The following is a 17,478-nucleotide window of genomic DNA, read 5'->3' on the forward strand; positions in this document are numbered from 1 at the left end:
GTACAGCACCCTACTGATTTGCAAGGCAATATATAATTGAACAGGGTCCCACTACACAGGGTCCAGTGCTGACCGGCAACATTATAAGCTGTCCCTGCATGTCCAGAGCAGGGTCTGGGTACGAATCTTCGAAGCGTAGCCAAGCCATAGGAAAATGAATCCGGCGAGAGCTAGTTTTCTAATCCCAGCTGGAACTGTTAAGAATCCAGCTACTTTTTCGTGCAGAAACTGCACAGACATAACCAACTAGGACACTAAAAAAATTAAAAAAACACTAAAGCCTTGCCCAACAGGTTATGCCTAGGAGGCGATTCTGTCTTTTTAGTCAGTGCCCAATCACCCAAAGATGGCAGCATAACCACATCATAATGAAGATCAAGTCACCCTGTGTTCTGGGATGACCGATTAGGAAAAAGATATACCATATTTATCAGCGTATAACACGCACCCTAATTTTTAGAGGGAAGTTTCAGGAAAAAAACTTTCCACAGCCCCCTGCGTATAACGCACAGTTTACCCTCTATTTTCAGGGTAAAAAAGTGAGTGTTATACGCCAATAAATACAGTAACTCATATTTGACACTGTGTTCAGAATAGTAACAGTCCCACTCAGGAAGTATAAGCATATACTTTCTACTTACTTCTAGAATCAGGTCTCCTGGGATTAACCCCGACAATCCACCAGCTGCACTCTCCTCATCAAAATCCATCACAAATATCCCATGAAGATTACCTCCACAGATCTGCATTCCAAGCTCTACTGGAGATTTAGAAAGGGTGATTGTACGAATCTCTGAATGTCTTTTTACACCATCCACAGATGTCCTAAAAAAAAAAGAATTTAAGTCCATCCTGTAAACTCAGGTGAGAACTTCAATAAAAGATCATGCCATATACAGTATTTGTAGGGTGTACACAGACATTGGTATACAAAATAAAGAATGACAATATTACAAAATTGCTGTAACATGACTAAGTGCATTTTAACACTCAGAGAAAACATTTAAAATTCTGTAGCTTACATGTCCTTAGATGTGGTGCCTGGATTTTATTAACTTTTTTCCTTTTATCATCTCCAGGTGATCCTTCTAGTAAAACACTTCTTGTCTTAATGTGACAATGCTCACTTCCCTGTAGATCTAAGGAGGAGCAGCTTGCTCCTAATTTGAACTACAGAACCGTACCCCCTCCCTCTGCACACAATGGCAGAGGTTTCCGGTAGTTCACAGAGAAGACATGGGCAAGAATGCCGACAATGAGGTTTAAGTGTAGCAAAGGCACAGTACACAGGAAGTTACAAGCGCAAAGATTTTCTTTTACAGAATCAACAAGTTGTTTTTTTTTGCCCTTATCAAACAGTTTTAATGGAATACTTAAAAGGGTCACTAAGGGCTCTTTTACACGTCCGCTCCGCCTGTCCGTTCATTACAAGTCCGTTAACGGACTTGTAATGAATCCCTATGGGAACGCGTCCGTTAGCGGATGGAGCATCCGCTAGCGTCCGCGTCCGTCGGTAACCGGTTTTCGGACAGAAGAAAACCCTATTTTTCTTCCGTCCGGCGGAACGGAACTGATGCAGACGGACAGACGGTCCGTCTGCATCCAGTTCCCCATAGGGCAGAGCGGAGTTGAGACAGGGCGGTCCCTGCACAGTGTGCGGGGACCGCCCTATCCTCCGAGAGCTCAGCGGGGATCCCCGCTGAGCCGACGGAGCGGACACAAAAACTGAAAGGACGTGTGAAAGAGCCCTAAAGGAAAAAAAAATGTTGCCTAAAATTAATGTCTGCAAGGTAGACAGACAGAATAGTGTAATGATTCTGTTAAAAAAACAAGTAAATACCTATTATATTCCTTCATCTATATCACCTCCGGCATTCTAGTTTCTGTTCTTTCATTCACTTCCTGGTTTGCATCGTTTGAACTACATTTCCCAGTATGAATTGCGGCACGCCCAGTAATTCACACCTCCTTGAAGTCTCTAACACGTAGAGAGTGTCCTGCCGCACAGATGTAGTTCACAGGAGGGGGTGAGCACGTTACTCACCACCGCAGTAAAGCCTCCCATCACCGTGGTGAGTAAAATCAGACAAGCAGGGAGTGAACAGAACAGAGAAGAAATAGAGCAACTTCTGAGCAAAAACGAACAATGAGGAAGTGAAAAGAGGAATGTCTGCAGGTAAAGGATGCTTATTATGAAAAAAAAAAAAATTCCTTTACAACCCCTTTAACAGAACAAAAAGGGATCAAATAATATAAGTTTACTAGAAGGTTTACATTCACCTTAAATGGCATGTGTGTGTGTGTGTGTCAAGTGCTAATAAAAAGTGGGTAAAGTGAGTATTGAATATGTCACCATCTTTCTAGGTAAATATATTTATAAAAAGGTGCTATAAATTTTCACCCCATGTCAGTAACAACCCATGCAATCTACACATAAAAAGAAACCAAAACAAATGAGTTCAGGAATTAAGTTATGTGTAATAGAATGAAATGACACAGGAAAATGTATTGAACTCATGAAGAAAGGAAGGTGCAAAAAGGCATGGAAAACCAATACACCAGCTAAAAATATATCAGTAATTAGATGGCAATCCTGCCTCTTCTCAGTGCAAATATCAGCTGGTTCATTCTCAACTGATGGCCTGTAAACAGATGTCTCATTACCAAGGTGTCACACAATAAACATCTCATGATGGGTAAAAGAAAAGAGCTCTCTCAAGACCTTCGCAACCTGATTGTTGCAAAACATGGCAATGGTTACAGAAGGATTTCTAAACTTCTAAAATGTTCCTGTGAGCACTGTTGGGGCCATAATCCGGAAGTGAAAAGATCATTTCACCGTAAACTGGCCATGACCAAGTGCTCCTCGCAAGTGTTTGGAAATGGGAGTGAAAATAATTCAAAAAAGTTGTCCAAGAGCCAGGTATCATTTGTTGAGAGCTTCAGAGAGACCAGAAATTAGCAGATACAATTGTTTCAAAGAAAACAATAAGTAATGCACTCCAACCTCCATGGCCTGTATGCATGCTCACCACACAAGAATCCATTGCTGAAGAAAAAGCATGTTGAAGTTTGCTACACAACATTTAGACAAGCCTGTGAAATACTGGGAGAATACAGACCAACATGTAACAGTTTGGATGCCATAATTCACACCATGTTTGGAGCTCAAATTGCACTGTACATCACCCCAAAAATACCACCATACCAACAGTGAAGTTTGGAGGTGGGAACATCATGGTGTGTGGCTGTTTTTCAGCATATAGTACTGGCAAACTTCATATCATTAAAGGAAGGATGAATGGAAAAATGTACTGAGACATGCTTGATAAAAATCTGCGACATCTACTAGGAGGGTGAAGATGAAAACAAGGGTGGACATTTCAGCAAGAATGATCCCAAACACAAAGCCAAGGAAACTCGCAATTGGCTTTAAAGAAAGAAATTAAAGCTGCTAGAATGGCCCCAATCACCTGACTTGAATCAAATAGAAAACATGGAAAGAACTAAAAGATCAGAGTTCATAGAAAAGGCCCTCGGTAACTTTTAAGATTTGAAGACTGATTGTGTGGAAGAACAGGCCAAAATGACATCTGAGCAATGCATGCGACTATTTTCTCCATACAGGAGGCATCTTGAAGTGGTCATTACTAGTGGTGCAACGGATCACCGTTGATCCGTGATCCGAACAGGTCACCCCCTTCGGATCGGCACGCTATGCGATCCGCGGATTGCCGCCGCGGCCATAGCAATAGGAAAAGCCGCGGCTTCGGCCTAGCTCCGAAGCCGCGGCCATCTAGGTACACCCGGCGGCGGCCCTCCTCTCGGTTTACACCCACAGAGGAGGAGGAGCCCGCGCTCAAAGGGACACACGCCGCTGTCTGAGGTCTGTAAGGGGGACTAGCAGTCATATTGATGAGGGGTCTGCACTACTGGGGGTTACTCTGCCTGCCTGCACTACTGGGGGTTACTCTGCCTGCCTGCACTACTGGGGGTTACACCGTCTGCCTGCACTACTGGGGGGGGTGTGTCTGCACTGAGGGGGGGTTACTGTCTTTACTACTGGGGGGTGCACTGAGGTTGTCTGTACTGAGGGAGGGGGGGGGGCTATAGTTGGCCCAGGGGGGGGGGGCGACACCAACTCTAGTGACGCTACTGCAGTGGGGGACATGTGAATATTACAGTGGGGGAGGGAGATGTGGATATTACAGTGGGGGAGGGAGATGTGGATATTACAGTGGGGGGAGGGAGATGTGGATATTACAGTGGGGAGTTTTTTTTTTTCCTGATACAAAAAAAGATCCGATCCTTGACTCTGATCCGAGGAACGATCTGAATCGTGAGTCTTTTGATCTGCTGGAACCCTAGTCATTACCAACAAAGGATTTTGTATGAAGCATTAAATACAATTTCAGTTAGCATGTTTAATACTTTTTCCCTGTGTCATTCCATTTTATTACACATAACTTAAATTTCTGAACTTGTTTTGGTTAATTTTGTCTATGGATTGCATGGGTTGTTTTCAATATGTGGTGAAAATTGCATGTCAATAGCACCTTTAGAAATATATTTACACCTAGAAAAATGGTGATGTGTTCATTACTTATTTTACCCGCTTTATAGCCCGGACCATAATCTAAACCTGTCTCTAGCAAATAGGGACAGATGAATCAAAAGAAATAAAAAATAAGTATCTACTATTGTGTGTAGAGCAAATAGTCAAAAATACAAAAAAAAAGTAGAAAAAGCAGCTTCTGTAGAGGTATCTTGGAATAGGAATAAAGGCATGAGAATAATGAATATATTACTTGAGAGAAATGCGAGGACTTGTGCTGGGTGTTGTTTCTTTTGAAGGTGGAGTCATAGTTCCCTCATCTTGCTCACTCACAGTGTCAATGACGGAATGATTGTCAGGTGTGGCCGCTCCACTACCATGCGGCGTGGAATGAGAAGTACTTGTATCCAGTCGTGAACTGTTGGAATATTTACAAAATATAGACATTATGATAAAGTAGGCAGTTCTAAATATAAGAAAAATGAGGGAAGGAAAATATTTATATCAACTAAACTTGTAAGCCCTTTCACATGCCTGCCCTTGGTGGTTGTAAATTGATGTTGGTTGGAATGAAATGTGCAAACAGTGGGCTCCACCATCATCACAAAGTCCACAGGAAGATCACAATACAAAAAACACAAAAATCTGGACCTCTAGTAGGTCTTATGTTGGTGCATCAGCGCATTTCAGTTTCAGCCTAGGTTCACACTGCTGCGAATTCAAAATCGCGGTAAAATGCGCGATTTTACCGCGATTTCGCGGCTGCGATTTTGGCCGCAATTTAATGTAAATCGCGGCCCGAAATCGCAAAAAGTAGTACAGGAACTACTTTTTGAAATCGCAGATGCGGTTTTGCACTGATTAGGACAGTGCCATTGCCGACAATTGCCGCCGATTTGAGATGCGATTTGACATGTCAAATCGCATCTCAAATCGTTCCAAATCGTACCCAGTGTGAACCAGGGCTGTATAGTATTTTGAAAAAGGCAAAAAAGTGATTCCTTATTAAATCCCAAGGTTTTGAAATGGGATGTCCAATAAGCACAAGCTGGCCTTGATCATATATATTCATGTACATACATTCCCATTGAAAGTAAAAAAAAAAAAAAAATGGTATTTTACTGTCTAAAGTTGTTTACTACAAAATATGAAGCAGTGAACAAATGGGCGCAAAAAAAACATAAAACCCAACAGGTGAGTGTGAGGCTACTACTAATTATCGGTATACACCATAATTTAAATGATCAAAAACAGTCCAGCATAAGTGTGCATAAACAATAAAAATGATGATGAGGTTCTTCAATGCAGTTTGTCTCCAACATCGTGCCTCATAGTGCAATATGCTTATATCAAAGTGCTCCACCCGAAGTGATATATTTATATGTGTTCACCAGATGTCAGAAATTATGGTGTATATTTAGTAGTAGCCTCACACCCACGTCCTGTTGGGTTTTATGTTTTTTTGTGCCCATTTGTTCACTGCTTTATATTTTATTTGTTTTCACCAATTTTTGGTGCAGCATCACTACCAATTATTGTATTATATTTGGCGGCGATTCTAATTTTTTCTGTTTCAGTTTACTACAAAGACCGCTCATGTAGTATTCACAAACAATAAAATGTTGTAATGCAGAAAGTCACATCACAAAAAAGTTCACCTGGATCGTGAGTGGAGGGGTTGGCACAGATGAGGATTGTACTGAGCCAAGATAGTGATGGTATCACATTGCTGTCCAATAATCAGTCTTGCTTGCTGCTCAGTGGCATTTCTCAGATTTATCCCATTAAACTGTTGGAATACCACATAAAAAAAGATCATCAGGATCTAAACAAAATTTTAATGCTGGCTAGTGCAACAAAAATGTATATGATCACTAACTAGCATCTCTCTGCATGCAGAGTGTCCAAGCTCAGAGCTAAAATACTTTATTGATAAAACCAGGAACATACACCTACATACTTATTGTTATTATTATATGTGTTGCAAGTAAGCATTTAATACCTAAGCAAAGAATTTCCAGACCACTATTGGTTGCCTAAATACACAGTGCAGAAGTAGCTGTCTGTCTTGACATTGGTATTGTCTGACAAACTTTGATCAGAGTCATCCGATCAGTAAAATGTTTTATTCACATCTGTGTGTACACTTCTGCTTAAGCAATTGATATTTGTAAACCGGCTTTTACAAAAGGTAGTAAGCTGAGGAAAACATGAGGAATGGAGATCAGTGCTCCACCCGCAGGCTTGTCAGAAGGCTACACATTAACGGTATGCAATATTTTGTATTTACTGGATAAAGAAGCATTTTATTTTTCAGCCATGGACATAATAAAGAAAAAGGAAACAATAAAATAAACAGAGGATAGCCACGTCGTGTCTCTCTGTGTTAAAAAGGTTGCAGGTGCATCTGGCTACTGTTAAGTTAAAGCGGTAGTAAACCACTTTAAAAAAATAAAAAAAATAAACCTGCAAGGCAAAGTTAAAATGTGCTAGTGTGCACCGCATACATTCTACACCCGGTCTTTCTTCTGGTTGGTGGGTTACAGCCCTTTGATTGAGCCACTGTTCATGGCAAGAGGCTCTGAAGGAACGCACGAGTATGCTGGTCACCAGCGGCTTTACAAGTAAATATCCACAAAACCACATTTAGGAGATATTTACTGTACCTATAGGTATGCCTTACTATAGTTTACTCCCACTTTAAGTTATGGTGGTGCTACTAATGAAATTTCCAGAAAAAATATTAAATAATACTCACTAAAGCGCTTTTTTATATGAAACATATCCGGTATTTTGGGTAAAAGTGTTTTTCTAACACTGAGAGACCTCTTGCACAAAAGGTCTTGATCAGAAAGTGGGAAACCAACACTCTCTGGAAAAGAAAGACAAGAGCTGGTGCTAAGGGAAGGATCAGTTTTACAGAGAGAAAGGATCTGTCCCATAGAGAAACTCCTGACTTTTAAGCCCCTTGACACATGCCATGTAAAGTATGTCTATCACACTGGATTATAGACTTTGCGGGATGTAGCCTTCCTAGCTTTAAACATTATAAAAAATAACACTGAGAAATGCTCCTGTCTGTCGGAGAACTGAGCTTTAGCAGCAATGGCATTAAAACCAGTTTTCTGAGAAGCAGGGTGGTAAATTGGTCCTCGGGACAGACTAAAAGCCTCTGAACATTTTGGAGGGTGGCACCGGGACTGCCACCCCCTGAGCAAGGAGCCCCTAAACTGCTGAATGTAGGTCCACCAAATGGAGAGGGGAGTGACGCAGACTTGAAGAATAAAGAATTCTATGAGGGAAAGGTCTTAACTATCTTGTAGCAGGAGGACACCACCTCCAGCACCCATTTGTCCATAATGAGGGATAGCCACCAGCCCCGCAAGGCACGGGAGACATCTCCCAACCTTCAGATAATGTGGTGGGGGCCGCACCTTCATGCAGAAGTGGGCTTTTCAGCAGGTTTCCTATCGTGGCACACAGAGAGGAGGAGGCGGCAAGAGAGCCAGTGAGAGAACCCAGAAGAGGAGGTTCTGGGCTACTCTGTGTAATAAGATTGCAAAGAGCAGGAAAGTATCCCATGTTTATTAAAAAAAAAAAAAAAACCTGTACAACTGCTATAAAAGGTTTAGCAAAAGTGAAAATACACTTTAATCCTTTTACTGCCTATGATGCACGTAGTACGTCAGGAGTGTGTGTAAATCTGGATGAACTGGAGTTAAACATTGGCGTTCAACCTTTGCAGCTATGCAACTATGTAACAAGTGACTGTGAGATGGAAAAAAATCTGTCAGCTGTGCAAACGCTGGACCGCTTCCACACACCCTGGTAGCAGAGATCCTAGAGAAAAAAATTGGTGGGTGTTGCAATTTTTTTAAGTCACAAGGTATTTTTCAAACACATTCTCTTTTTTTTTTTTTTTTATATATAAATACGCTTTAAATTCTAGTTCTTACGAACACAATATAATACCCAATTTTTGGTAAAATAATATACAAGATTTTACATCAAGTAATTATTTATTTATATTTTTTATGCTACAAATAAAAATAAAGATAAAAAATTTGGGGGGGGAAGTGCTACAGTAACATGTTACATCCTGAATATGGGTGTTGCATGCAACATGTTGCAAAAGGTGAACTTGTCCTTTAAAGCATGACATTCACAGAGTTCTGTGTGAATGTGAAAGCTACAACTACCAACAGCCTTTGTCGCTGTCAGCTTGTAGTTCTCAATTAAATCTGCATAGCATCCGCTATTAGCAAATGCATTGTAAAAAACAGAAAAAAAAAAAAAAAGATTAAATAAACTTATGCCTTAAAACTGTGCACGCCCCAACAAACTACAGTCAATTTAATTATCCACAGGCGATGCTTTAAAAGCCTTTACGGGTTACCCAGTTTAGAGTTACACAGGGGGTCTGGCGCTTGCATTTCTGCTTTCGCTCTGACGTTCACGGCGATACCTCACATGTGTGGTGCGATTACCATTTACATATGCATGCGTGACATATGCATTTGCGTGTGAGCAGGGGGACGGGGACTTTAATTAATTTATTTTATTTAAAATGTATTTTTCTTAAGGCTGTACATTACATTTTTTGGATCATTGCCATCACAAGGGATGAACAACAAAGACTGAATCAAAAGCAATACTTTGCACATAAATGTTTAACCACTTCCTTACTGGGCACTTAAACCCCTTCCTGACCAGAGGACTTTTTGCGATTCGGCACTGCGTCGCTTTAACTGACAATTGCGCGGTCGTGCGACGTGGCTCCCAAACAAAATTAACGTCCTTTTTTCCCCACAAATAGAGCTTTCTTTTGGTGGTATTTGATCACCTCTGCGGTTTTTATTTTTTGCGCTATAAACAAAAATAGAGCGACAATTTTGAAAAAAAATAAAATATTTTTACTTTGTTGCTATAATAAATAGCTCAATTTTTTTTTTTACGTTTTTTTTTTATCCTCAGTCTAGGCCGATACGTATTCTACATATTTTTAGTAAAAAAAAAAAAAAATCGCAATAAGCGACTGGTTTGCGCAAAAGTTATAGCGCCTACAAAATAAGGGACAGAATTATTATTTTTTTTTTTTTTTTTTTTACTAGAAATGGCGGCGATCTGCGATTTTTATTGGGACTGCGACGTTATGGCGGACACATCGGACACTTTTGACACATTTTTGGCGCCATTCACATTTATACTGCAATCAGTGCTATAAATATGCACTAATTACTGTATAAATTTTTTTTTTTTACTAGAAAAGGCGGCGATCTGCGATTTTTATTGGGACTGCGACGTTATGGCGGACACTTTTGACACATTTTTGGCGCCATTCACATTTATACTGCAATCAGTGCTATAAATATGCACTAATTACTGTATAAATGCTTTTTTTTTACTAGAAATGGCGGCGATCTGCGATTTTTATTGGGACTGCGACGTTATGGCGGACACATCGGACACTTTTGACACATTTTTGGCGCCATTCACATTTATACTGCAATCAGTGCTATAAATATGCACTAATTACTGTATAAATGTGACTGGCAGGGAAGGGGTTAACACTAGGGGGTGAGGAAGGGGTTAAATGTGTACCCTAATTAGTGTTCTAACTGTGGGGGAGGGGGGGTGACTGGGGGGGTGACCGATCCGTGTCTCTATGTACAAGAGACACAGATCCGTCTCCTCTCTCCCCTGACAGCACCGATGTCTGCGAGAGCCGGGAATGAGAGATGATCTCATATGTAAACATATGAGATCATCTCTCATTGGCCGCACAGATCGCCTAGGAAACGGCCGCTCCGATTGGCCGTTCACGGCGATCTGTGACTGGCTGTGTCCGAGGGACACGGCCAGCACAGCAGTTCCCCGCTGCGCGCTCGGGAGCGCGCGCGGGGAACGCGAAAAGGGGAGGCCGTAAAAAGACGGCCTGTTAGGGATTGGGAGCCGCGCTGAGGCCGTACAAAGTCGTACGGCCGTCAGCAAGTGGTTAAAGGGCTTCTTCACTGTATACACTATTGAAGCTTCTGTAGGCAGGATTAACAGGGAAATTACCCCATCTTGGCTTCAACCTCTACAACAGGCATACATACCCTCCAGCGACAGGACTTATGCCGCGTACACACAATCATTTTTCGGCATGAAAAAAAACGATGTTTTTCGTCATGTAGAAAAAACAACGTTTTTCCAACTTCATCATTAAAACGACGATGCCCACACACCATAGTTTAAAAAAAAATGCTCTAGCAAAGCGTGGTGACGTACAACACGTACGACGGCACTATAAAGGGGAAGTTCCATGCGGATAACGCCACCCTTGGGGCTGCTTTAGCTGATTCCGTGTTAGTAAAAGACAGTTCGCGCTTTTCTGTCTGTTACAGCATGATGAATGTGCTTACTCCATTATGAACGGTAGTTTTTCCAGAACGAGCGCTCCCGTCTCAAAACTTGCTTCTGAGCATGCGCAGGTTTTTAACGTCGTTTTAGCCCACACACGATAATTTTTCTACAACCCGAAAAACGACATTGTTTAAAAAATGCAGCATGTTCGGAAAAAAAAAAATTGTCGTTTTCAGAACCCGAAAAATGATGTGAAGCCCACACACGATAATTTTAAATTACATTTTTAAAAAACAACGTTTTTTCCATGCCGAAAAATGATCGTGTGTACGCGGCATTAGAAGCTGGCAGACCAGGACTCTGGACCTCTAAAGCACACTGTGGCTAACTCAATGTGTTGCGCTACAGCAGGATGCAATGCATGTCAGCAATATTACAGGCCAACCCCACTTCTTCCATCCAGAGCTCTGCTGAGGAGTGCAGCGCTATAGAAATGTGCGAAACCTCGAATCAAAGTCACCAAGTTAATTATATGCACAATCAAAAAAACATATAATAAAGGTGATACAGTGCTACGTGTATATGTATACAGTACAGACCAAAGGTTTGGACACACCTTCTCAAAGAGTTTTCTTTATTTTCAGGACTATGAAAATTGTAGATTCACACTGAAGGCATCAAAACTATGAATTAACACATGTGGAATTATACATAACAAAAAAGTGTGAAACAACTTAAAATATATTTCTATTCTATATTCTAGGTTCTTCAAAGTAGCCACCTTTTGCTTTGACTACTGCTTTGCACACTCTTGGCATTCTCAAGAGGTAGTCACCTGGCGCAGTACCCCATCACTCTCCTTCTTGGTCAAACAGCCCTTACACAGCCTGGAGGTGTGTTTGGGGTCATTGTCTTGTTAAAAAATAAATGATGGTCCAACTAAACGCAAACCAGATGGAATAGCATGCCGCTGCAAGATGCTGTGGTAGCCATGCTGGTTCAGTATGCCTTCAATTTTGAATAAATCCCCAACAGTGTCACCAGCAAAGCACCATCACACCTCCTCCTCCATGCTTCACGGTGGGAACCAGGCATGTAGAGTCCATCCGTTCACCTTTTCTGCGTCGCAGAAAGACACAGGAGTTGGAACCAAAGATCTCAAGTTTGGACTCGTCAGACCAAAGCACAGATTTCCACTGGTCTAATGTCCATTCCTTGTGTTCTTTAGCCCAAACAAGTCTCTTCTGCTTGTTGCCTTTCTTTAGCAGTGGTTTCCTAGCAGATATTCTACCTTGAAGGCCTGATTCACACAGTCTCCTCTTAACAGTTCTAGAGATGTGTCTGCTGCAAAAGGTGGCTACTTTGAAGAACCTAGAATATGAAATATATTTTCAGTTGTTTCACACTTTTTTGTTATGTATAATTCCACATGTGTTAATTCATAGTTTTGATGCCTTCAGTGTGAATCTACAATTTTCATAGTCATGAAAATAAAGAAAACTCTTTGAATGAGAAGGTGTGTCCAAACTTTTGGTCTGTACACACACACACACACACATAGATAGAGATAGAGATAGATTATATATATATATATATATATATATATATATATATATATATATATATATATATATATATATATATATATATATATAATCTATCTCTATCTCTATATATATATATATATATATATATATATATATATATATATATCTATATATATATATATCTATCTCTATATATATCTCTATATATATATATAATCTCTATATAGATAGATATATTATTCCTGTGAGGGAAAAAACTGTAAGAGCAATAAGCAGAAACAAATGTGTAACCAATAACACATACAGCGATATATCCAGAACCCACTGTACAGCTATGGGTCAATGTGACCACTCAGAAAGTCCTGAAGACCATTGAACGGTAAATGTTAATTTCCAGTGGGTATATTCACAGGATGTTGGTATTCATGAAAAGACGACTGCGATATGAAAAGTGGTGATAACAAACAGCACCTAGGGCATGTGTATCTGACGACGGGAAGGCGGGATGGATACTCTTACCCCAGCGGCAGGGGGTCAAATAGGCATGGATTGTAGTTAAGGACTCACTCTCCCACCGAAGTTAATGTAGTAGAGTGAACGGTGTATACAAACACCCTGGAGCCAGCATAAAATCTAGAACCTCCGACAAAGGTACCGATATTCACGATGTCAGTGTTTTTCTTCACCAAATGTCTATCAGTACGTTATGACACGCCCCTGACAGACAGTCAGTGAAGAAAAACACAGACACCGTGAATAATCGGTACCTTTTTGGAGGTTCAGGATTATTGCTGGCTCCAGGGTGTTGGTATACACCGTTCCCTCTACAGGGACTTTGGTTGGAGAGTGAGTCCTTAACTACAATCCAGGCCTATTAGACCCACCACCGCTGGCGTGTGTCCACAGTCTGGGGTTATAGTACCCATCCCCCCTTCCCTGTGTTGGATGCATGTCCCCTAGGTGCTGTGTGTTATCACCACTTTGCATATCGCAGTCGTGTTTTCATCAATACCAACATTCTGTGAATATACCCACTGGAAATGAACATTTACCATCGAATGGTCTTTAGGACTTTGAGTGGTCACATTGACCCATAGCTGTACAGTGGGTTGTTCATTCAATTATCTTTGTTAAGCTCCGACATTGATTCTGGGTTTCATACATTTCTATAGCGCTGCATTTTTTTGCCCTTTTTATCTTACACGCAATTTGTCTTATTGATGATGCTGGCTGCTTTTTCATTTCATTTATTTTTTTAGTAGCGCAAATTTTTTCCATTACTGATGTTAATGGAATATCATAGAAAAGTTAGAAATGTCCTTAGTAAGAAAGTAGGCTTCTCTCAGTAGAGAGGAGGCCCAACTGGGGTTAACTGGGAGTGGTTGATTAGGGGAATGTTTCTGTAACCTTCTTTTCTTTTTTTCAGTGTCCAATCACGTGACGGTAGCTGCGTATAACTCAGTCATAATGATTAAAGAGCTTGTGTCCCATAATACAAGGCTTTGAAACCATCACTACTCTTCTGTCAAATATGTCAGCAGTGGACAGTGATCCATTAATGTCTATGGATATTCTTTAGCATGGTAAAAATTCACGATTAAATTTATAAAATGTAATATAGGATGCTGTATTTTTTTAGGACCCTTCATGAGGCTAATGAAACTGGACGGAAGACTGAGGAAGCAGAGCACTACAGTTTGCATTACAAGAGAAGTCTAAAATCTGCCAAAGTGCAACATTTTTACCAACTGGCATTGGAGAAAACCTTACCTCCAACAACTGGTCACCATACTCCAACCCAGCTTGCTGTGCAATGCTTCCCGCCATCACCTTTGATACAAAGATTCCCCCACTCTCTCCTCCTCCAATAGAAATTCCCAAGGGCTCAACGCCTTTCTGTACTCGGACATGTCGAGGCTCATCCACTAGCGGCCTGAAAAGAGGAAACCAAGCTCAATGTACCATTTAAAATGTAAAAGATATATTACTTTTACTAAAAACTTTTCTGAAAACTGAATCCACAAAAAGTCTTCAATTACTCTCTGCATAAAGTTTAAGCACTACATCATGCTTTACTAAAATCATAATTTAGTTAAAATGCACAACACATAAATAACTAACCCAAAAAAAGATAAGATTAACCACTTTGCATCCGGGCTAATTCTAGCACTCCTACATGTAAAAAATCATATTTTTTTTCTAGAAAATTACAAAAAAAAAAAAAACTTTATATAGGTTTTCTTAGCAGAGACCCTAGGAAATAAAATGGTGGTCATTGCAACATTTTATGTCACACGGTATCTGCGCTGATATTTTTCAAATGCTTTTTTGGGGGAAAATTAAAGCAAAAAAAAAAAAAAAAACGCAGCAAAGTTAGCCGTATTTTTTGGTATAATGTGAAAGATGTTACCCTGAGAAAATAGATACCTACCGTGTCACTCTTTAAGATTGCGCACACTCGTGGAATGGCAGCAAACTTTGGTACTTAATCTCCATAGGCGACGCTTTTTTTTTTTTTTACAGGTTATCCATTTAGGAGTTCCAAAGGTCTTGGGCTAGACTTATTGCTCTTGCTCCAACGCACGTGAGGATACCTCACATGTGTAATTTGAACGCCGTTTACATATGTGGGCGTGACTAATGTTTGCGTTCGCTTCTGTGCGCGAGCACGCGGAGACGAGGGCGCTTTAAAAATACATGTTTTTTTATTCTTTATTTTACTTATTTTTACACTTGCTCTTTTTTTCCCCCCCGATTACAAGGAATGTAAACATCCCTTGCAATGGGCATAGTGCTTGACAGGTCCTCTTTATGGAGAGATGTGGTGGTCTATAAGACTCAACATCTCTCTTTCAGGCTGGAAAAACCAAGATCAAAAAAATAAATAAACTGCCTCAGCCTTTGCAGCTTAGTCCTCGGCATTGTTTACATCCGCCGACCTGGATGTGACATCATAACGTTGCGCTCGGGCCTCTGAGGGTCATAGAGAGGACAGGGGACCATCTAATGACCAGAAATCTCTATGGCCAACATCCGGTGGTGAACGAGTAGAGCTGCGCGATTTTGGGAAAAACGAGAATCGCGATTCTTTTGCATAAAATGAAGATCACGATTCTCAAAACTGTATTTATTTAACGTTATTTTCAACACAAAAACTGAGCTTATGTGCTTAAATACAGTATATGTAAATCTGACAGACTGTTTACATTTAAAAGCCGCAGTAAACCTGCTAACCTTACATGCTTGCTAATGTGAAAGAACAGCTCTGATTTTCACATTTAACTAAATGTGAAAATCAGAGGTGTTCTGTCACATTAGCAAGCATGTAAGGTTTGCTGCTGCTTTTAAAATTTAACATGTAAACAGTCTGTCAGATTTACATATAATGTATTTAAGCACATAAGCTCAATTTTGTGTTTAAAATAACTGTGAATGCTAAAACTCTGTTGGGTGTAACAAGATGTCCGCTTGCCCCCTTCTCACCAACATAATTGTGCAGGCGTGTGGGGTGGAGCAAGATGGCGGCGATGAAACGGCACTTCCTGTCGAGACAGCCGCCGCCGGGTGTACCAAGATGGCCGCCGCTCCGCACACGAAAATAGGGGGTCATCCAGCCTGGAGATCGCGGGGGGCGCTATGATTGTTCTTATGGTGCACAGAATCTTAAAATCATATCTGGATGTTGCCTGTAGCTGCAGGCATCATTGAGATATCACCATAAAAAAGTCCATGACGTACTGCCAATGCGAAGTCCTGAAGGTGGTTTAGCTCACAAAAACAAAAAGGGTGGTAAAGCTAGTAATACCCACAATAATATACTAAAACTAAGATCCCATGATCTATATATGTCAACCAGATGTCAATATATCATTTTCATTGTGTTTTCAGAGACATTTATAAAGGTGCTTCAAAGAAAAGAGAAAAAAAACAGTGCTGCCATATTAACATATGGTGTCAGCAGAGCAGGGTTAGAAAGAGGAGTACTTTCTTTATCCACTCCATTGGTGCCCCCTGTTAGGTGCTTTCAGGAAGAAAAAAAAAAAAATCAACCAAGTTTGTAAATATAGCACAGCTAATCCTAAATAGTTTGTACTCTGTATCTGAATTTAATTAAACTATGGTGGGAGCATCAGAAACACTTTGGCCTCGTACACACGATAGGTTAACCAGAGGACAACGGTCTGATGGACCGCTTTCATCGGTCCAAACCGATCGTGTGTGGGCCCCATAGGTTATTTAACCATAGGTTAAAAAAAAGCCAACTTGCTTTAAAAATTGAACCTATGGTTTCCTAACCGATGGGGAAAAAAACGATCGTTAGTAGGCACGACCATCGGTTAAAAATCTACGCATGCTCAGAATCAAGTCGACGCATGCTTGGAAGCATTGAACTTAATTTTTTTCAACACGTCGTCGTGTTTTACATCACCGCGTTCTGACACGATCGGTTATTTAACCAATGGTGTGTGGGCGCGACGGACAATCAGTCAGCTTCATCTGTTAACCTTCAGACCGTTCTCATCAGATGGACTGATCGTGTGTACGAGGCTTTAGGCTCCATTCACACCTAAGCGTATCGATTTACCAGTGTTTCTTGAGCATTTTTTTTTTGCAGCTTATAACAACCTTTTTTATGCATTTTAGAAGTGTATTACAAGCGTTTTACAGCTTCAGGCATTTTTGTTTAGCCAATAGAAAGCACTAGGGGGGAGGAGAGGGAGAGGAAATTAGGAGGTGGAGAGCTGCTATTTGAGTGTTTTACGAGCATTTTACTGCTCAAGTCAGGTGTTTCTATTGAAGTCTATGGGACAAAAAACGCTTGTAATCTCCAAAAAAGAAGCTCATGTACTTGTTTTGAGCTTCAGGCGACAAAACGCTCATATGTGGACAGGGGCTATTGAAATGAATCGGATTTTGCTTGTTGGGCGTTTTGGGTCTTTAGAGCTGTGAACAGGGCCTTAGGCTTCATGTATACTACAGCTCCTAAACTTGCTTTAGGAGCTCTTGGCTTTTTGCCAAAGCTCCAAAACT

The 17,478-nt window shown here is 40.7% G+C and overlaps 1 protein-coding gene across 4 annotated transcripts in view; it reads right to left on the reverse strand.

The window, feature by feature from the left end:
* Positions 1-17,478, reverse strand: part of DLG5 (discs large MAGUK scaffold protein 5) — a 185,849-nt gene that overhangs the window by 50,668 nt on the left and 117,703 nt on the right. For all 4 annotated transcript variants that reach the window (XM_040320601.1, XM_040320600.1, XM_040320599.1 and 1 more), the window contains 4 exons: positions 14,218-14,380; positions 6,214-6,344; positions 4,809-4,973; positions 642-825 (listed from right to left, as the gene is read on the reverse strand). In XM_040320601.1, the coding sequence (XP_040176535.1) occupies positions 642-825; positions 4,809-4,973; positions 6,214-6,344; positions 14,218-14,380 (643 nt within the window). The remainder of the gene's footprint in view (positions 1-641; positions 826-4,808; positions 4,974-6,213; positions 6,345-14,217; positions 14,381-17,478) is intronic.

This window comes from Rana temporaria, chromosome 8 (assembly GCF_905171775.1).
Source record: "Rana temporaria chromosome 8, aRanTem1.1, whole genome shotgun sequence".
Taxonomy (NCBI): Eukaryota; Metazoa; Chordata; class Amphibia; order Anura; family Ranidae; genus Rana; species Rana temporaria.